Source organism: Ornithorhynchus anatinus, chromosome X2, assembly GCF_004115215.2.
Source record: "Ornithorhynchus anatinus isolate Pmale09 chromosome X2, mOrnAna1.pri.v4, whole genome shotgun sequence".
In the NCBI taxonomy this organism is placed as follows: Eukaryota; Metazoa; Chordata; class Mammalia; order Monotremata; family Ornithorhynchidae; genus Ornithorhynchus; species Ornithorhynchus anatinus.
In genome coordinates this window covers 7448750-7470869 of record NC_041750.1, presented here as the reverse complement: position 1 = coordinate 7470869, position 22120 = coordinate 7448750, and the positions used below count along the sequence as shown (strand labels likewise).

At 43.5% G+C, this 22120-nt stretch overlaps 1 protein-coding gene across 1 annotated transcript in view; it reads right to left on the bottom strand.

Moving 5' to 3' along the window:
* Positions 1-22120, bottom strand: part of MEGF10 (multiple EGF like domains 10) — a 110339-nt gene that overhangs the window by 71513 nt on the left and 16706 nt on the right. Inside the window, exons 2-3 of the mRNA XM_029053407.1 lie at positions 11127-11259; positions 1977-2078 (exon numbers count right to left, since the gene is read on the bottom strand). Coding sequence (XP_028909240.1) covers positions 1977-2078; positions 11127-11259 — 235 coding nt within the window. The remainder of the gene's footprint in view (positions 1-1976; positions 2079-11126; positions 11260-22120) is intronic.

Genomic DNA, 22120 nt, shown 5'->3' with positions numbered 1-22120 from the left:
ACTAACTCAGTGCCAACCTGCAGTCGGCACCAGGATATGTAACTAACTGAAAAGAACACAAGGGAAATCCATGCCCCAGTGAAAAGAATACTCATGAAAAGAGCACAACCCAAAAAACCATTCTTTCTCTAATAAAAATAACTCACAGCTCACTCCCATACTAACTCTTCTCTAATTTAAAGGAACTCATTTTCCTCCACATTAACTTGTGTATATGTGAGTGGGTATGTACATAGATAATTCATATTTTCAGTAGGTGTAGGAGGCCATTCCTCCTTCAGCTTCTTTGGTCAATGTTTTGTTGCTTTCACCAGGAAGCTTCTGCTCTATGCTAAAGGAGAATTCACCTAGAGCTGTTCTCCCAATTTTCTCCAAGCCTTAACTTAAAAAGGGTCACTTTATTCCTGATTGGTGAACAGCACGCTAGACTCTCAATCTTTGTATTTCTCTAAGTAGTCTAGTGTTTAGGATTTGCTTTGTTATATCTTAAAAACATTTCTTCTGCCTGCCCTTTTTAACAGTTTCCCCATTTCAGTCCACCACGGAGCGGCTGTTTGGGTATTTTGGGGCTGCCCATTCTCCTCAAGTGTCTTGCCCAGCCATTTGGTTATAAGTGCTATCTCAGTGCTAGTTGACTGATTGTGTTCCAGATCTTATTGTCTGTGAGCCTCCTTTTCAGTTTAATATTAAGTACCTCGATGTTGATGAAACTGTGCTACAAGTTGGTCTGGGTATTTACAGTAAGTCCGGATTCTTAGCTCCATGCCTTCACTTTAGTGTGAAGTCGATGGCATGTTGGCATCATACTTTGCCTGTCGGTCTCTGAAAGGACACGGTGCCCATCTTGATTTGATTTTCTACTTTTTTTTGGTCTATCCTTGTGCCCTTGGACAGTATGCCGCCTCAGAGCAGAAACCCGTGACAACATTTAACTATGTATCACAGATGGAGATTCTTAGCTATGTGTAAGGCTTACCAGGTGCAGGCTGGAACAAAATAAAGGCTTTTTCCCCCCAGATTAAGATCAGGCTGCAGCACTTTGCAAATTCTGCAAAGCAGGTCGCAACCATCTGCATGTTTTCTTTTGTACGTGGTCGAAGGTCAGACGAGCACCTTCAATTCTAACACGACCAGTTACACAGGTAATTTTAGGATTTTGCTATATTTCTCAGTATAGCCAAACTGGTCAGCAGCTTTTGTTTGATGTGAGAGGCAACGGGCAGCCACTGGAGGAGGGGTTTCAGAACAATGATTCAGGAAGATTATAGAAGAGGGAAGAAACTGGAGGCAGGGAGGCCAGTACGAAGGCTGTTTCTCTGGTCTGTTGGGAGATGATAAGGGCTTGTACCAAAGTGGTGGCAGTAAAAGTGGATCTGGGAAATATTACAGAGGGAGAGACAGACTAAATGTGGGAGCCATCAAAGATGACAACAAGGTTATGAGTTTGTGGGACAGAGAGGGAGGACTAGAAAGCCTGAACTAAACATACGACAAAATATAGGCTTTCGTGGGCATCAAATGGGGACTCTCCTTTTTTTTTTTTTAAATGGCATTTGTTAAGCGCTTACTTTGTGCCAGGCACTGTACTAAGCGCTGGCAATGACACAAGATAATCAGGTGGACAAAGTTCAGGTCCCACGTGGGGCTCACAGATGAGGTAGCTGAAGCACAGAGCAGTGAAGTGACTTGCCCAAGGTCACACAGCAGATAAATGGCAGAGCAAGGATTAGAACCTGAGTCCCAGGCCAGTTCTCTATTTACTTCCTATTGGATCTTAGTTGCTAACCGACTTAGAGATAATATATGTCTGATTTTCCCTATCTCCCTCCCTCTTTTCCTTTTTCTTCCTCCCTCTCCTTCTCTCTTCCCCCCTTTCTTTTCTCCCTCCACACTTCCTCCACATATTATAGACTATTCTATTTCCAGTCTTCAAATGAACCAAACCACCCAGAAACAAATGAATGAATGCTCATTACCTGTGTCTTGTACATTTAAACCAATTTAGTATGTCAGTACAGCTGGTGTAGTAAACTTGATCGAAGGGGTGGGGATACGACTCTTGCACCGTAACTGAATAGCTAAAAAAAGGAAAATAGAAGTAGTTTAGACAAGATGAGTGAAGATGAAAGAAATTTGTTCTTTGAACATAATTTACATAATTTACATTCTGCACATTACATTCTGAGGATCTGCAAGTCCTCAGCTTCTCTATACACTCAGTTAATATACACTCAGTTTCTGCTATATGTTTTCACCACATAATTTGGGGGAGAGAATGTCGTGAAGGAATTAGGGAATGACACAGGATAGTTTGGTTACAGAATGCTGTGATGTCAGAAGAAATGGTTTGTACACATGTGGGGTTAGAACACCTGAGTACTAAAAGTACACCTGAGAAGCAGCATGGCTTAGTGGATAGAGCACGGGCCTAGGAATCAGAAGGACCTAGGTTCTCATCCCGACTCGGCCACATGTCTGCTGTGTGACCTTGGGCAAGTCACTTAACTTCTCTGGGCCTCAGTTACCTCATTTGTAAAACGGGGATTAAGACTGTGAGCTCCATGTGGGACAGGGAGTGTGTCCAACCTGATTAGTTTGTATCGACCCCAGTGTTTAGAACAGTGCTTGGCACATAGTAAGTGCTTAACAAGTACCATAATAATAATAATACAGTGCAAACTTTCCTAAATGTGGGGTTTTGCAAATAGGCAATCCTTGTGTTCTAAGACAACTGGCTATATGTTTAGTGAGTGAGTCTACCTCTCCTCTTTCTACCGCCCACCCCGCATGCTCCGCTCCTCTGCCGCCCACCTCCTCACCGTCCCTCGGTCTCGCCTATCCTGCCGTCGACCCCTGGGCCACGTCCTCCCGCGGTCCTGGACCGCCCTCCCTCCTCACCTCCGCCAAACTGATTCTCTTCCCCTCTTCAAAACCCTACTTAAAACTCACCTCCTCCAAGAGTCCTTCCCAGACTGAGCTCCTCTTCTCCCTCTACTCCCTGTACCACCCCCCCTTCACCTCTCCGCAGCTTAACCCTCTTTTCCCCTCATTTCCCTCTGCTCCTCCCCCTCTCCCTTCCCATCCCCTCAGCACTGTACTCGTCTGCTCAACTGTATATATTTTCATTACCCTATTTATTTTGTTAATTAAATGTACATCGCCTTGATTCTATTTAGTTGCCATTGTTTTTACGAGATGTTCTTCCCCTTGACTCTATTTATTGCCATTGTTCTCGTCTGTCCGTCTCCCCCGATCAGACTGTAAACCCGTCAAACGGCAGGGACTGTCTCTATCTGTTGCCGACTGGTTCATTCCAAGCACTTAGTACAGTGCTCTGCACATAGTAAGCGCTCAATAAATACTACTGAATGAATGAATGAATGAGATGGATTTAATTTCCCCCATTTGACCGCAAGGAAAGAAGTGACACTGATGCTATTTGACTGTCCAAAGTCACAGAGAATGTCACTGGTCCAATAGGAAACAGATCTCAGAAATACTTTCCCCAAGTGTTTGCCTACCCATTTGTCTTCTTAGATCTGGCTATGAAGACAGCATAAAATAACATTTCACAATAACCATAATGTTGTTTTGGCAAGTGGGTTTACTCATTGTGCTTAATCACAGCAAAGGACATCATTAATGTTCATTAGCCTTTGGCATCATTTTTAGTTACTGATCTATTTCCCTCAGAGCCAGATCACATTTGTAGTGTAATAACTTTCAATTTGTTGTCATTTCTATGGTCCTGGAAAGGCACTGAATCTGTCCCTCATATCAGTGTTCTTTTTTAAAGGAAATAAAGTCAGTGAATCATTTATTAGATACTGGTTTTTGACAATATCTTAAAGCCCAAACAATGGGCTCTACTCCCAAATCTAGAAGGTTTGCCATAAGACTATGAATCTCTTTTGCCTGGGATTCATCAGAGCTGATGGTTTAAAAAAAAAAAAAAGAAAATGAAGCCTCGTTTTTCATTAAGAATTTCCATCATAAGTCAGAATTCCTTCTATCCTATTTTTAAAAAATTCATACAGTAATTCTTTTCCCCAATTCAGGAGCAGGAAATGTGTGACATTTTTGCATTTAACAAATAGTATGCACTGCAAATTAAATGAGCAGTGTTGTCTACTATTCTTTGAATGCTAAACAATAGCGATGCTATTTCCAGACCAAAATCCCATGCCCCTCTCACCCTGGCCCCTTCCTTCCATGCCTCCCTACCTCCTCCCCCACTCCTTCCCAACTCCCTCCCATAGCCCAAGTCGGAGGAGGAAAGACTTAGGGGAGACATTGGTTGCCAAGGCAACACACTGGCGCACAGTTCTCCTAACCCCACCCCCACTGTTCAGCTCCCACCAATGGAACAGTCTATTTCTCTAAAGGAAGTCCGAGACACTGAATTGTTTCAAACCCCAGATCTGTCCTTGGCACCTATCAAAACTCTCGGGCATGGCAGCGACTCCGATTGTGCATGCATTCTCAGCTCCAGCCCCTGCCAGCGGGGCACCGCCTTAGCCCTTGGGGGATAGTGCCAAAGGGCAGTCAAACGCGGGACCTCATCGGTGGAGTGTCTGGTTGTGCATGGGAAGGAGAGTCTCAATCAATCCGTGATCCTGAGGAGGTCTGTTTAGGGCATCAGAGGGGTCACTGTTAAGCATTTACAATGTGTCAAGCATTGTATTAGCCGCTGTGGTAGATACGAGCTTGGACACAAACCAAAGAGCTCACAGTCTAATAATAATAATACTAATAATTATGGCATTTAAGTGCTTACTATGTGCGAGGCACTGTACTAAGTGTTGAGGTAGATACAAGCAAATCCAGTTGGACACAGTCCCTGTCCCACATGGGACTCACAGTCTTAATCCCCACTTTACAGATGAGGTAACTGAGGCACAGAGAAGTCAAGTGACTTGCCCAAGGTCACACAGCAGACAGGTGGCAGAGCCGAGATTAGAACTCAGGTGCTTTTGACTCCCAGGCCCATGCTGTATCCACTAGGCCATGCTACAGGAGGGAAATGCACAGCACCAGTAAGCTTTTCTTTGTGAAATCCTGTCCTTGAGGCAAGAAGTGTGACAAGTTGGTGAAATAACCTAAAGGCTTCTTTTCAATCAGTGGTATTTACTGAGCACTTACTGTGTGTGTAGAGCACTAATATACTTAGTTCTTGGGAGAGTAAGATACAAAAAAGTTGGTACATATTATCCCCGCCCTCAAGGAGCTTACTGTTTCTGGAAGGGCTTAGCTAGGGTTCAAAATGACTATGGTATTTATTAAGCATTTACTAGGTGCTCAGTGTCATGTGACTACTTTAGGAATCAGGAGATCAATCAATCACATTTACTGAGTGCCTATGTGCAGAGCACTGTACTAAGTGCTTGGGAGAGTACAATATAACAGAGTTGGTAGACACATTTTTTCCTGCCCACAGCGAGCTTACAGTCTAAAGAGATCTGTGTTCTACTTCCGCTTCTGTCCGCTGGGACAGTGCCATCCAAGGTCAAGGTTTTTGACTGAAGAACCACCTAGAGACATTCCATGAGGTGGACTTGCCCATCAGGAATCCTGAAAAATAGCTGGTCGATGTGGGTGGCAAAGACCACAGTGGTTACGAAGGCACTGCCTTCTGGCACGGCATTAGCACTAAATGAGGCCGTGCACATTAAAAACCAACCAAAAAAAACACAACAACCCCAAACCCCTTTATATTCACTTTGCAATGTGCTGCACTGCTGCCCAACCAACCAATCCCTGCACCCCAAGTCCCAGCGAGACCATGACAAGAAGTTCCTCAGCACAGTCTGAAGTCTCAGGTCTGAGGTTCATCAGTTGTTCCATGCTAAGGGTATGGGGAGATCAAGATCTTCAGGTCAGTCCTACTGCTTCTTCCTTCCTAAATCCTCCCCCTTCCTTTCAACTTCCCCATCTCCACTGGCAACACCAAGATGCTCCTGTGACTGAAGCCCACAATCTTGGTATCATTCTTGGCTTCTCACAGTCATTATGCTCTCACAGGCAATCTCCCTCCAATTTTCATTCAAACTTGGTGCAGATCTGCCCTCTTCCTCTCAGCCATACAGCCCCTACTCTGATTCAAGCACTTGTCATATCACAGTTTGGCTACTGAATTGACCTCCGCGCTGGTCTCCCTGCCTCCAGCCTCTCCCCAGCCCTGCCCTACACCCTTCAGTCCACACTCACACTATTATGACTATTATCATGATTTTATTGCATCTCCCAAGCACTTATTACAATATACTTCAGTCAGTAGGTGCTCAATAAAGGCCATAGGTTAAGTGCCTTGCCTAAGGTCAAAAAGCAAGCCAGTGGCAGAGCTGGGTGAAAAACTTGAATCTCCTGATTCCCAGTTTTGTGTTTTTTCCATTAGACCATCTCTGTCTCACAGCTCTTCTCTCCCTACAGTGTTTCCATGCTCATTAGCCACTAACTGCTTCTCACCTGGCAATGTCATAACATCTTGTGATTTACCTTCAAGAGCTTCACACAGGCTCCATCTGGACCAGAGCCCAGTCCTAGAAGTGTGGTACCCAGGATTGGCATGGGTTTAGTCTGGACCAGTGGGAGGCTGGGACCTCTCTTCAAGCGAGGAGGGAGAGGTTGGTGGGGGGGAAGGGGTGAATGCGGCAGGCTGCACATATGCAGTGGGCTCACCCATGCCTAACTGTCCCAGTGAACTGCTGCAGGATGCAATTCAGTTTATAATAATGATAATAATTGTGGTATTTGTTAAGCACTTACTATGTGCCAGGAACTGTTCTAAACTCTGGGCTAGATACAAGATGATAGGGTTGGATGCAGTCCCTGTCCCACATAGGGCTCACAGTCTTAATCCCCATTTTACAGCTGAGAGAACTGAGGCCCAGAGAAGTGAAGTGATTTGCCCAAGGTCACACAGCAGACAAGTGTTGGAGCCGGGATTAGAACCTAGGTCGTTCTGACTCCCAGACCCGTGCTTTATCCACTAGGCCATGCTGCTTCTATCAGAACTGCCACGTGTGCCCAGGAATGCTACACAAGGTGCAACATCCAGCCATGTCCCTGGGGACCCCAACTTAAAATGGCCTTAAGTGGTTCAGGGCCACGATGATGAGCACAAACCTGAACCTGGACCTGTTGGGACCGACTGGGCTGAGCCACTCCAGCCTGCTGGTTAGGGACCTGCAGCCTGGCCTGCTATAGTGCAGAAATCTACAGCTTAGAGCATAGGAGGTTAACTCTGTGATGCTGAGAACCAAACGGAGCAAGTCTGGCTCGCAAACCTATGGACTGCAGGCATTTAATAATAATGTTGGTATTTAGTGGATGATAACAAGGTCAAGGGCTCATGGGTTGTTAGCAGCTTCCAAACAAAATGAGGAATCTTTTTTAAAATGTTTAATCTTCTATGGTACTGCGAAAACACCCGGTGGGCAATTACCCGCATCGGAATAAGCGAGCTCGATGAATTTGTGCCAGCACATTTGAAATTTACTGAGTATAACCAGGGGGAAAACTCCAACACATTTGAATTAGATTCAAGAATACTGAAAAGGAAAGAGTGGCCATCATTATACTTGGTCAAATTCCAAGGTGGCTAATTGCATTTCGCCCACCTAAATTCTCTTTCATCGGAAATTATTACTCGTCTTTTCCTGCCCTTGACCTGCGGTGGTTTGTTGGTCTAATTCTCCTTGCTTTGGAGTCACCCCAGCTTGGGGAAGGGCTGGTAGGTAGCACGATGACAAACAGTGGAACATGTAAAGGTGAGGTTGGAAGGCTGATTCATTCGACCCCCCATGTCTCAGGCAAGATGGCCACAAAATTATCCTGCCGAGCTGAGTAGCGATCTGAGTACTGAAAATCACTAGGAAAGCAAAGTCCATTTTTTTCCCAAGGTGATCCCGTCTTACAATTACTCACTTTTTAAAAATGATTTTTGTTAAGAGCTTACTATGTGCTAGGCACTATACTAAGTGCTGGGGTAAGTACAAGCTAATCAGGTTAGACACAGTATATGTCCCACATAGAGCTCACAGTCTTGAGCCCCATTCTACAGATGAGGTAACGGAGGCACAGAGAAGCTAAGTGACTTGCCCAAGGTAACACAGAAGACAAGTGGCGGAGCTGGAATTAGAACCCAGGTCCTTCTGACTTTCAGGCCTGTGATCTATCCACTAGGCCAAGCTGTTCTTCAGTTCTCCTTGTCAAGAAGTTTTCCCTTTTATCTAACCTCAAGGATCCCGGCTGCAGTTTAAAAGCAATTCTTATCACTCTGGTCTCCTGTACCCATGGGTAATGATCATGGACTCAGCCTTCTCTAATGAAGCCCAACTCCTTTCACCTTTCTTTATAGGGCTTCTTCTAGCACCATAATCCATTCTTGCAGCATTTACTAGTGGATGCAATATATTTTACTAAACCACCCTGCCAGGATGCAAAGATAAAATGTCAGACCTGAAACCTTAAAAAAAAATCATCATTCCTGTTCTTCTTGGCTAACATGCATTTCATCTCACCATTAGGAAGGGACTAATCTCAAATAGGAGGAAGATGGGGCAATAGCTAGATGGTGCAGTAGGGTCCAGAAAGAAGACATGGACATGTATGAAGGTTGAGGGATGGAGACATCAGAGAAAGAGCAGTTTAAGGGGGGGCAGTTAGGGAGGGAAGAAGAATGGGTTTAATGTGTTTTGAGAAGGTGAGAAGGGATGGAATCCAAGGTGCTGGTGGAAGAGGTAGATTTTGAAACCAGGTAGGAAATCCCCTCTTGAGATGTCAGACGGGTGAGAGAGTGCATGTTGAGGGGTGGAGGGAGCTTTTGCGGGGACCTCACACCTGGTGGGTTCCATTTTGTCAACAACGTAATTGGTAAGGTCAATGCGGGGAGAGAGAGGAGAGGTGGAGGCACTGGAGGGTTAAGGAGGGAATTAAAGGTCTGAAATAGTTGATGCGGATAATGGGCCATGGGAGTCAACTAGGGAGGAGGAATATTGCTGAACAGAAGAGAGTAGGATTATAGCAGATGAGGATGAATTTGAAAGGACTGAAGTTGGCCTGGTGCCCGGATTTCTGCCGAGAGCAGTCTCTGGCATGAGCACAGGAGTAAGGAAGTGCACTGTGGAGGTGAGTCACCGCTGGGGGTTGGGGGTAGAAGACTGATGGAGGGACAGGGAGCAATGGAGTTGAGTTTAGCCAAGAGAGTAAAATTGAAGGTGTGGATTTGTGTACTAAGAGAGGAAGGTTGAGTAGGGAGTCTTCATGAGGCATAAGTGGGGGATAGTGAGAGACTGGAAGTGTCTCTGTGGGGTGGGGAGTGAATAGTTTCTTGTACAAGAAGTGTGTGGAAGAGAAGAAAGATGACAAGATTTTGGTTGGAGTGGGATTTTAGGGCTGGTGGGGTTAGAGATGGTACAGTGACAAGTGATGATGAGATTCAGCATGTGCCCAATTTGGTGAGTGGGTGAGGTGGAGCAGGAAGTCAGCAGAGTTGAGGAGTGAGAGGAAGCCAGTGGTTAGGGAAGGAGGGTGGGAGGGTTGTCATCAGGAACATCCACAAGGATATTGAGGTCCCTGAGGATCAGAGTATGTGATGAAGAGAATGAGAAAAAATAATATAGGCTGCAACCCTGGGACAGTTGTATCCTAAGTTGTTTCAGCCTGAGGTAAGGTAAAATATACAGTCCCTTGAGGAGTCTGCAATCTAATGGGGGAAACAAGTGGAATATACTGCTCAACATTCAATAGGTAATGGAGTAAAGACATAGAAATGATAAACACTAAAGTAAGCAATTAAATAAACAAATACCCAGATATTGTAAAATAAAATTTCTATAAGCTCATTATGGGCAGGGAATGTGTCTGCTAATTCTGTTGCATTGTAGTCTCCCAAGTGCTTAGTACAGTGCTCTGTACAGAGTAAATGCTCAAGTACCATTGATTGATTTGATATACATAAGTGGTAAAGCAGCTAATAGGATGACAGATGAACGGGGGGAAGATTACTCAGTGATTGTTTGTTGACTGAATGGCTTTTTAGGAAATGGGGAAAGAGATGATCTGTCAGATTTGAATGGGGAGAGGATTCTATATGGGGGTAAAATGTGTGGAAAAAGGGGGCTAGAAAGGAAAGCTTCTCTATAATTAAACTTCTCTAGAGTGTAAGCTCCTGGTGGGTAGGGAATGTGCCTACTAACCCAGTAATATTGTACTCTCCCAAGCACTTACTAAAGTGCTCTGCACACAGTACGTGCTCAATAAGTATGGTCGAATAAAAGTCAAGAGCTAAGTACGATTAGACAGCTTGGGAGGAGCAAAGAGTGAGCTGAGATGTGGGGGGAGAAGAGAGTAGACAACTGGTGGAGAGCCTAAAAGCTAATGTGAGAAGAAATGGGGAATTATTGGAGGTTTTTCAGAAGGGCAGTGATGTGTTCAGAAGGGCATTTTAAAAAGAGGACTTGTGCAGTTGTGTGGAGGATAGTCTGGAGAGAGGAGAGGCAGGAATATAGTAGTCCATCCAGGGGAAGTGTTAAAGGCTCGAGGCAGAATGGTGGCTGTAGGGGGTGAGAAAAAAGGAACAGATAGATCCTCTTCCTCTCCTCTGCCCATCCTTTGGCAATTTTTTTCCCCTTTTCCCCACTCTTTCAAAGAGCGGTCGGGGCAGGGAAGAAGGGTGAAATTCAAAACTGCCAATTTGCAACTTGTACCTCCTCTAGTCAAACATTTAGCCGGAGAAGGCTGAAATGAATGGAGAACATGAGTTTTTGGACCTCCTCTGTGCTTTTCCACTCCTTATTACCACTGATAAATGAGAGTTAATTTCATCAAGTTAGTTCATAAATGCCATAATTGTCCTCAATACCATAATTATAATCAAGTTATTCTTCTCCCGCTCTCACCCTTTTATCTTTTCCACTGCGAAAAAAGAGTGTTTGTAACTAGGTCTGCTTGAGCATAAATAATGACTGCTTTACACCCCAGAACTTTTTAGTCTGGGCCTTCTCATCTCTGTCTTTGGAGGTATCTCCTGAAAGTTTGGTAAAAGGGAGTTAGCAAAAAGAAAGCAAGAATTGGAATAGATGATTTGGAACAGAGTAGGTGCATGTAGTTTGCAAAAACATTACCTTTCCCAGTGGCTGCACACGTTTGGATCTTCGAGGTTCAGGGATGATGTTAAACCAATCCAGTGACTTAGCAGCATGAAAGAAAAGCTCACCAAGAAGTTCAGAGAAAGAGCCATCTTTTCAGAAGAACAACCTACAAAACAAAATACATGCCCATATTAAGGAGCTGTTCCAAATGACCAAGAGCCTAAAAGCTGGGTGGGCAGGGTAAAAGCCCCTCTAATGATACTAAGAACGGTACTTGTTAAATTCTTAATATGTGCCAAGCATTGTACTAAGCACTAGAGTAGATAAAAGATCATCAGGACAGCCCCAGCCCCAGCCCCAGCCCCATGTGGAGTTCACGGATTAAGTAGGAGAGAGAACAGTTATTTAATCCCTATTTTACAGATGAAAAAACTGAGGCACCAAGAAGTTGTGACTTGCCCAAGGCCACCCAGCAGGCAAGTGACAGAACTGGAATTTATAATCCAGGTCCTCTGACTCTCAGGCCTGGGCTCTTTCCATCTGGTCACAAGTCCTGTATTTAAATTCAGGAATCTTCTGACTTCACACTGCCCCAGACAGAGAGGGATTTCTTCCTGAAAAACAGGGTGCCAAGCAGTGCAGCAGTCACTCAAATATGCACATGAAAAAGTCATACGAGATCAGACTAGCCATTACTGATGGTCATAACCACAAAAACTGCCAACTCCACCAGCACGACTGGAACGAGCACTACTCCATGAGCAAGCGCTCAAGAAATACAACTGCATGAACAATTCTCTTTAACACGGGGTCCTCTGTCTTCTGTTGAGCAGCAGCGTAGCCTAGTGGATAGAGCTTGGGCCCGGGAGTCAGAAGGACCTGGATTTTAATCGCAGCTTCATCACACGTCTGCTGTGTGACGCTGGGCAGTTCACTTCACTAGGCCTCAGTTACTTCATCTGTAAAATGGGGATTAAGACCGTGAATCTCATGTGGGACAGGGAGTGTGTTTGACCTGATTATCTTGTATCTATGGCAGCACTTAGAACAGTACTTGGCACATAGTAAGCGCTTAACAAACACCACAATTATTATTATTATTATTCGTTAAGGGTTAGGCCAATATCCACCCTGTTTTGAGGGTTTTAGCCTCTTTTCCAATGGGGAGAGGACTAACCCAAGAGGTACCCTGTGCACCCGGGGAAGATTCTCTGATGGCCCAAGGCAGGCTAGCCTCCTGACACAGATGAGGTGGAAGCGCCCAGAAGTTTCTAGGGCAAGGAAATGGCTCAATCCTCAGACCCCTGCCTTAGGGATAGTGGTTTGGCATGGGATGTCAATCAACTATTTGGTGACGTCAACTGAAACACGAGGGAGGAACTGGGCAAGAAGGAGAGGGCTGGTAAAGGGATGAAGAAGCTACAAAAAACCATCTCTAATAGCCAGGGCCACTCCAACTGCCCCCTTGGTACTCCCCTCTTCTCCGGCCTACCTCAAAGGAAAGGTTCATATGTTTAAATGCTGTTTGGGCACAAATGTGCCCTTTTGAACTCAAGGCAGAAGTCTGGGGATCTTCTACTTCTTTCATGGTTAAATGGCAAAAGGAGCTAGAAAACACACTCCTGGCCTGAAGGGAAGAGAGAGCAAATATATGTTCCTTAGCTTTGTCCTTTACATTTAAGCTGTGCTTCTATGCATTAACTATAAAAGGCATTACTATTCCATTCAGCTTTTAAAGGAAATAAACTCTAGTCAGTGGAAAAATCCTAACAAGATGGTGATTCTCCACATTAAAAATAGAAACTTTGATTATGAGCAGAATGAAAATTGAGTTTCCTTTTTTGAAAACTTCAATAACTTGCCTTTTGGATCCATTAAGCAAACTTTAAAATGTAAAAAAAAAGTCATTTGCATGAACCCCCTAGTGCAAAACTTGATTGCTTGCCATATCACTCACTTAATTATTACAGAAAATCAAAACAGAAAATCAGATCAACTGATTAGCACTCTTAAAGTGTTTATATTAGCAATAAGGAACACGGTGGGTACATTTTGACTCTTTCTGCCTGTGTTTCATTAGAAATCCTCTATAAAAGGCATGGTTTTCTATTACACCATCCAAGCCTCAAAAAAATAATCACTTTGTACAAGACATCAATAATAAATAACTGGTTTGAGTTTCGAGGGCAGGACATGCTCCATCAGTGGCTTAATAACCAATAAACAGGTATTTGAATCGCTAATTTGCTTCTGCAGTGATGAGGCACTAACAATTTCAGACTAATTTCCTCCTGTTTTCGTAGCACTTAGCAAGATTAATCTTAATGAACTTGTACAAATAACTCCTCTTTAACCCTCTTTTCTCCCGCCTCCCCAACTCTTCCTCTTCTCAGTCTCTTTCCCACTCCTCAAAAACCTGTAATGGTTACGCACCCACCTCCATTTTAAACAGAGACTCCTTTAAAGCGCTCACTTGGCTCTCCACCTACCTCACCTTGATGATCTCTACTACAACCCAACCCGCACACTTCATTCTTCTATTGCCAACCTTCCATCTCACTGCGACCACTTGCCCATGTCCTCCCTCTGGCCTGGGACCTCCACCATCACCTTCATATGCAACAGACCACCACTCTCCCCATCTTTAGAGCCCTACCAAAATATCTCCTCCAAGAGGCCTTCCCTAAGCCCTTGTTTCCCCTATTCATCCTCTCTTCTGTGTTGCCTATTCACTTGGATCTGAACCCCCTCAAGTAATTTGATATTCACCCCATCCCAACATTTATGTACAAATGCTTATACTCTGCCATTTCCCTTATCTATAATTTATTTTAATGTCCATTTCCCCCTCTAGACTGTAAGCTCATTCATTCAATCGTATTTATTAAGCGCTTACTGTGTGCAGAATACTGTACTAAGTGCTTGGGAAAGGACAATACAACAATAAACAGTGACAAGGACTCTCACTGTGGGTACCAATTCCCACATCATGAGGAAGAGGTTGTGTAAGCATTTAAGCAAGGTGTCCCCTCTGCACTCGGAGTCCACAGTGACTACTTGATAGGGTCAAGTGCTTTGCCATTTTTCATGGCTCTGACTGCTGTTTGGGAGCAAGTGTGGCTATGTCTTTGCATATTGGAAGGATTTGTATGCCCATGAAGGACCTCATCTTAGATTACATTCCCCCCCTCACCATCAGTAGTAACATCTTCAAATCCGAAAGACAAATATAGTAGTCTGGAAAAGAAGTCCAATTCCTGAGCAGTGCTACTGGGATTACTTGTCCCAGAAATACAGAGGGTATTGAAAGTCACCTCCCTTCCTGCTCTCACCCTCTAACCCCAGATTTCTACTGCCCGGGAAACATTTGTTTGCACCCAGTAACTGCAGGGTAAAATCGTTACTCCTTAAAAAAAAAAAAAAGGTGCTTTACCCAAAACCACAATTTTATGGCTTGCCCAAAACAGGACACTGGTATAGTGGGGGAAATGCCACATGATGAATCATCAACCCCATTTCCTGCAGTAACTGAATAGTCACTACAGCTTTCGTTTCCAAGAATGGACCTGACCTTACTGACTGAAAAATGAACATCGTCTCCTTGACTTCCTTTTTTTTTTTTACTTGCATTTGGGCCAGGCACTGTGTTAAGCGCTGGGGTAGATACAAAATAATCGGGTTGGACACAGTCCATAACATGTTCCACATGGGGCTCACATTATTAATCCTCATTTTACAAATGAGGTAATTGAGGCACAGAGAAGTTAAGTAGCTTGCCCAAGGTCACACAGCAGACAAGTAGTGGATCACGGATTAAAACCCAGGTCCTTCTGACTCCCAGGGCCATGCTCTATCCACTAGATCACGCTGCTTCTCACCTCCTTCTTCATCTACTTCTTCCATGTTGCCTTAAGTTAATCAGATCTTTTATGCCCACTTATTGGACAAGCAAATATTTGGCCATCAGAGACCGTTTTTGGCTAGAAGTTAGGAGCACCAGATTTCTATTCTCAACTCTTCTTTGGACTAGACCAGTGACCATCTTTTTCACCAGGATTGTCTGAGCACCCATGAGTACAGCGCTGTACTCGGCACTATAGAGAAGCATAAGACACGATGGCCCCTGACCTCAGGGAGCTAATGATCTTTTTTGGGGAAGACGAGGAGGCAAGAATTGATGGATAAGAAATAGACTACGAGCCCCATGTGGGAGAGGAACTATATCTGACCTAATTTTCTTATTTATTGTAAATTAATTGGTATAAATTATAAATTACAATAAATTATTGTAATTTATTATTAATTTACTGTATCTACTCCAGCACTAAGAACAGTGTTTGACACATAGTAAACAAATATAATTATTATAATTATTAAAATACAGTGATATAATAGACAAAAAGAACAGGAAGTAAAGAAATAAATCGATATCAAGTTATTAGAGGACTATTTAAAGTGATTCATAGTGCTGAGGTATCTGAGATGTCACGGCAGGGATAGTGGGAAATAACTCCTGGAGGAAGTAGCTTCTTAGGAGAGGAGGATCAGCAAAGTTTGGAGGAGACGGGCATGAGCTCTGAGTCAGAGGCAGGAGAGGCAAATAGACTTTTAGGGTCTTTACTTGGGACAAGCATAGGATGAGCGATAGTAAAGCAGGAAAAGAGGGCAACTAGGTATGAGGGAACCAGACTTTGGGCAATCTTTTAATCTTCTAAAATTCCTAGTTTTTACTGTATTTTAGTGTAAAAATTAGCAGAAAAGTTAGGGCTCGAATGGTAACCCTCCCCATAATCTTTCCCATAAAAATCCATCCTTTCTCAGAGGAATGATATTTACATCTCTATTCCTATACAATTAAAGATTTGCTTAATAATAATGACCCAATGCCCAGAGCAGATGAAAGATTCATTTTGAAAATTTCTGAAGAATAAAAACTTTACTGTTTATTGTAAAAGGACAGGATTCTATGGTGATTGCTATAATGGAGATGCAGGGTACTGTATAAATAGTGGAATAATCAGGATTTAAAACATACTTGCAAAGAGCCACTCATTCAGAATAACAATTTATGCCAGGCAAGTAGGGAAAAAAAAGAAAAGCTGATTTAATTCACGGGGCAGAGATTTTTTTTTTTTTTTTTTAACTTCTTTTGTCTGTTCCCCAAGCGGCCAGTACAGAACTCAGCACATGGTGGTCACTCAATATATACTGTTGATGATGATAGAGTTTGACAACAATGGGGCAACAAACTGTGTATCAAATTGGAGGTCTATAAAGCTGTGGTGGGAGAGTCACTCTGTAATTGTGACCAAATTCAATTAAACTTAGCAGTCTTACTGGGGAGGAAAGGCCCAAAGAAGACATCACAGGGATATTTGATTTGATAAAAGGAATCTGAAAAGATGCAACTCTTAGGAAAAACCTGAAAGGGGTAGTTAAATAATAAAAGCCTTGATTAGAAGCCTAGAGGCTGTTAGAAAAACACAATCTTTGCAGCCCTGGTAATGTGTGTACCCCAGAACAACCACAACAGTGACAACAACAATAAACAGGCAATCAAATAATAAACACTGCATGGCTAATTGACAGGGCAAAAGAGAGGAAAAGTAAAAAAAAAACCTACCCCAAACCAAAAAAAAACCACAGACAGTTCAACTGAGTGAGGGGAATTTATTTTAATGTCTATCTCCTCTAGTCTGTAAGCTCTTTGTGGTCAGGGAACATGTCTATCAGTTTTACTGTATTGTTCTCTCCCAGGCACTTAGTGCAGTGGTCAGCATAGAGTAAGTGCTCAATAAATGCCAATGAGTGACTGATTAATTAAGGAAACCAGGGAAGCCCTGGTTAAAAGTCACTGCAAAAGTTGTGGCAAGAGTGTGTAACCTCATTAAAAATAGGCACTGTACCAGAGGACTGGCAGATTGCAGAGCACCAATGTTATTACTATATTGGTTAAGCATTTACTAAATGCCAAGCACTGGGTTAAGGCCTGGGTTGTTACTAGAGAATCAGATTGGACACAATCCCTGTCCCACACATGGGGCTCTCAGTCAAAGCGGGAGAGGGAGCAGACATCCCCATTTTACAAATGAGGAAATAAGCCAAGAGGGGTTAATTGACTTGCTCAAGTTTACACAGCAGGCAAGTGGCGGAGTTGGGACTTGAACCTGGGTTTCTAACTTCCAGTTGCATGTTCTTACCACTGGACCACACTGGGCCCTAGAGGTGATCCTGGGAAATATAAACCAGTCAGTTTCACTTACCATACCAAGCAAAAATTTGGAGACTATAATTAGGTTTAGGATCAGTGAACACTTAGAAAAACACAACTTTTTGGGGGAAAAAGCAAGATTTCAGAACAAATCACACCTCACTGACCCTCTGGAGTTTTTTTGACGGGGTCAGTAAACAATGAATAAAGGGAAACCAGTACACATACTATATTTTAGATTTTCAGAAGGCCTTTGGTAAGGTTCCACATTAAAGACTGCTTAAAAAACTGCATCCTCACTGGATTGGAGGGAATGTTCAATCCATCACAAAATCCTTTCAATTTTCCCTCCAGGACATTTCCCAAATCCACTCCTTCCTCCTTGTCCATACAGCCTCCTCTCTGGTCTAGGTGCTCATCATACCATGGCCTGATTATCGTATCAGCCTCCTTGCTGATCTCCCTGCCTCTACCCGGAGACACTCGATACTTCACTCTGTTGCTAGGATAGTCTTTCTAAAACTGCATTCTGCACCGTCTACACACTCCTCAACAACCCCTATAGCTGCCCTTCTCTCTCTTCTAGCAGAAATTTCTGACCATTGACTATAGACATAAGCTACTTATGATCTGGGGTTGTGTCTACCAACTCTCTTGAAGGTGTAGTTTTATAAGCGCTTAGTGCAATGCTTTGTACATAGTAAGCCCCCAATACCACTGACTGACACTCCATCAGCTTGCTCTCTCCTACTTATCCCCCGCTTCCTCCATCCAATCCAGCTTGCACACTTTGTTCCGCTCAAATTTACCTTCTCACTATGCCTATATACTCTCCTAGTTCTAACCCCTTTATCTGCCTTTCCCCTTGCTTGGAACTCCCTCTCCCTTCTAATCTGTCAGACTACTGCTCTTCCCAAATCCAAAGCCCTTTTGAAATCCAACCTCCCATCTCAGCACTTTTGCACTCACCACCTCCCACTGTAGATTTATACATATAGATTTAGACACTCCACTATTTAAACTCATCTTCCTCCTATCCGTAAATCAGTGTGTCAGTCTCCCCCATTAGATTGTAAGCTTCTTGAGGGCAGGAGTTATGCCTTCCCCCTCTAATGTACTCTCTCAAGTGTTAAGTACAGTGTTTTGCACACAGTAGGTGCCCAATAAATATGGTTGATGGACTTGCAGACCTAGCTTCCGGTAGGGTCCCTGGAAAGAAGTCTAGAGTCTGGCTCTGAATCACCAGGAACACAGTCCCTACTTATTTCATTAGGTCTATGGGAAACTAAAATTCAAATAATTCAGTATTTTGAAACACCTTTCAGGGAGGTGCTGGAGAAGCCCAGTTGTGAAAATGTTCAGGCCCCCATTGGAAGTGGAACTGAGGAAAAGAACTGAAGGGGAAATATAAAACTTAATTTTGCAGCACCTATGACCTGAGAACTACATTTTCCAGAGATCACATATTTAGGTTTCCCAGAAATCTCTGGGAATAAGATGCAATCAGCAAGCTGGGAAGAGTCTTAATTCATGAGAGGGAACTCTTCTTTCTTCTCTTCCTGCCTACTGAGTCATGCTCTGGAAACCTTGCCAGATGTTCTGGTCCACCTGCTGACTTGGGAATACACATGCTCTAAACATCTAAGCAGATTTGCTTGCATGTATAGTAATTAGTACATGTATTAAAACTTGTACTGAAGTGGTGTGTAAGTATTTGGGTTGTTTGCTTTCCTCCTTCCCTCTCCCTGTTCATTAAATATTTAAATTTTGAATCTTTGAGAAATGTCTGGCAGTACAGACATTTTCTCAGGCTCCTCCCCACTCCTAACCCTGGCAGACTAGCCCTCCCTGAATGCCAGATGGATAGCAGTGGCAGTCTTGTGAGTTCGAACTTAGCTCTGGGATATCTCCCCCTTCTAGACTGTGAGCCCGGTGTTGGGTAGGGATTGTCTCTATTTGTTGCCGAATTGTACTTTCCAAGCACTTAGTACAGTTGTCTGCACACAGTAAGTGCTCAATAAATACAATTGAATGAATATCTTAAAGAGCTTGGAGTCCAACAGTATCTTCCAATTTACAGATAGTTATATCTGCACCAAACTGAACTGGGAATGGGTGACCCTCCAAGAAACTACCTACCAGATGATCATGAAGACTGTAGGCTCTCTTAGCTTATACTACCAGTGTGGCCTAGTGGATAGAGCACAGGCCTGGGAGTCAGAAGGACCTAGGCTCTAATCCCAGCTCCACCACTTGTCTGCTTTCGACTTTGGGCAAGTTGCTTCACTTCTCTGTGCCTCAGTTTCCTCATCTGCAAAACGGGGATTCAGACTGTGAGCCCTCTGTGGGACAGGGACTGTGTCCAACCTGATTATCTTTTATCTATCCAGCGCTTAGTACAGTGCTTGGCACATAGTAAGCACTTAACAAATACCACAATTATCATTATTATTATTTCCAAAGCCAAAAATCTGATGACAAAACTGGCTTGATAAAAACTCAGAGATGAATAAACTACCTGTAGTTACGCAAGGACTGAAGCAGAAGACTTGATATGGCCTTGTCTTAACTTCAGTAGTGGAAGAAGTATTTATTGAGTGCTCCCTTCGTGCAGGCCACTGTTTTAGGCACTTGGGAAATACGAAATAAAAAAGGGGACACATTCTCTGACCAAAAAGAGAGAACATAGAAGTATTTATGGGAGTAGTCAAAATAAAACGTTATATATACAGATACTACACTACATTTCCAGCATTGGTCTTTTTCTTTCCAATGAAATGGGCACCATGTCGATACAGCCATTTGTCAAATCCCGGCTTAACAATTGCATCAGCCTCCTCACCGGTATCCCTGCCTCTCTAGTCCATACTTTGCTGCCCAGATCATTTTTCTAAAATATAATTCTCTAAGTTTTCCCACTCCTCAAATATTTTCAATGATTTTGGATTTCTCTATCAAGCAAAGACTCTTGACCATTAGCTTTATGGTTCTTGTATCTACCCCAGTGCTCAGAACAGTGCTTGACACATAACGAACACTTATATACCATTATTATTAGCTCTTTCCTAAACTTTCCAATTGCCATCCTATGGATCAATTTTACCAATTCGCCGACTTCCCTGTGTCTTTGGCTATACAATGTGGGGGGAAAAAACAGTTTTCATCCTTGTTTTTAATTCCAAATTCCTCTCTGGCTGCTCTTATTCTCTCTTTGGTCTGTTTGTTAGTACACTCTTTGAAGAGAGTTGGGATGATACAGGGGTATGAAGCGTATAAGATAAAACTGAAAAGAGACTGGTGTGAGTACTTCTAAGACCCGGAGGGGATTTTGCTTCCTTGGAAGGATTTCTAGCTTGTTCCAGGAGAGGAAGGGGAGGCAGCCTTTTCTTTTCCCCCCTTCCCTTTGATCGCCTCTTAAACTGTTCAACTGATGCTCCAGTTTAGCTAAAGTGGGCATGTCAAACTTACAGCCTGCTGTTACGTTGCTTTGTGACCTGCCAGCTGGCTGCAACAAAAAAGCAGGAAGGGAGAGAGACACTCAGAGAGACACACACACCCACATATACAGACACGCAATCAAGGCCACCCTTCCCTTCACCTCTGCCCAGCTCCAGACTGGAGGAGCTGCCACAGGTTCTGGAGATTCCAGGGACCGCCCTGCAAGAGGGTCTCCCATGTTGGAGACCCTGGAGAGCAGCCCTTCCAGCCCATTGCTGGTACGCTGCGCAGGTTACGCTTCCTAGAATAGGAAGACAAAATAGCCTGTTTCAACTCGCCTTAGTATTAGCTTCTACAGTCAGGAGGGTGAGCAAGCTGCAGTGCGGGCCCTCGGCTAGTCCTCTTATACCTGATTTCCAGGGGCACTTGCCCAGGAGAGAGGCTGTTTTCTCCTCCCCATCACAACCGCACACACTCTCTTTCACTCTCATTTTTAGGAAGGCTTGGCAGCTGCTGTGACTGTCAGACCCTGAGCCATGAGGAGCTCTGCTCCTCTAGCCACAGTGTCTTATCCCTCTTGTTGCTTCTACCATTGCTTTTCTCTTTTATGTTTTTATTGTTTCATCTTTCCTTACTTGTCTGACGTCACTCCCCTCTCCCCTCCCTTACTCTCTTTAAGGGCCAGGGACCCTGTCTAATTTTCACCTATGCACAAAGTAGGCATTTAGTAAATACCATCACTATTACTACTGCTATTTTTAGTTACCAATAACTCTTAAGGCTAAGTGTTAATGTATCTCAATGAAAAATCAAATGGGGCTTCTCCTGTAGATTCTCTTTAAAATACAAAATCCTCGTTTGGAAGAGAAAAAAGCAGAATCAATACATAACTCAGAAGTCTAGCCTAGGAAACCCAACTAGGGAATGAACCATGCCCCCTATTTTTTTTTTACACCAAGTGAGCAATGCTGCATATTTCATATTATATACTTCTAAAATACCAAAATTACTGAATTGCAACTTCTGAGTTACAATGTCTAGAATTCTGTCCTCCTAGGACACACTTCCAATTCAATAAGCTAAGAGCATTATTGAAAGTCCTTAAATCCCCTCATGCGGGAGCTCCAATACATTGACGACTGTGTTCCAGAAGCATCCACACAAGAACAAGCAGATGATTTTGAACTGCTTCCGGGAAACAACAAGGAGTTATAGACCAGAAATGAATGCACCAGCCTATGACCATGAAGTCCTACACAAAACAAAGGACTTCAAGCAGTGACCCAGAGGTGAAGTTACTGAACCTCTGTTATCGTGGCAACTCATTGTCCAGTGATGCAAGAAAAGAAAAAGAGGTAGGAGGCGACCAAATCAAAAA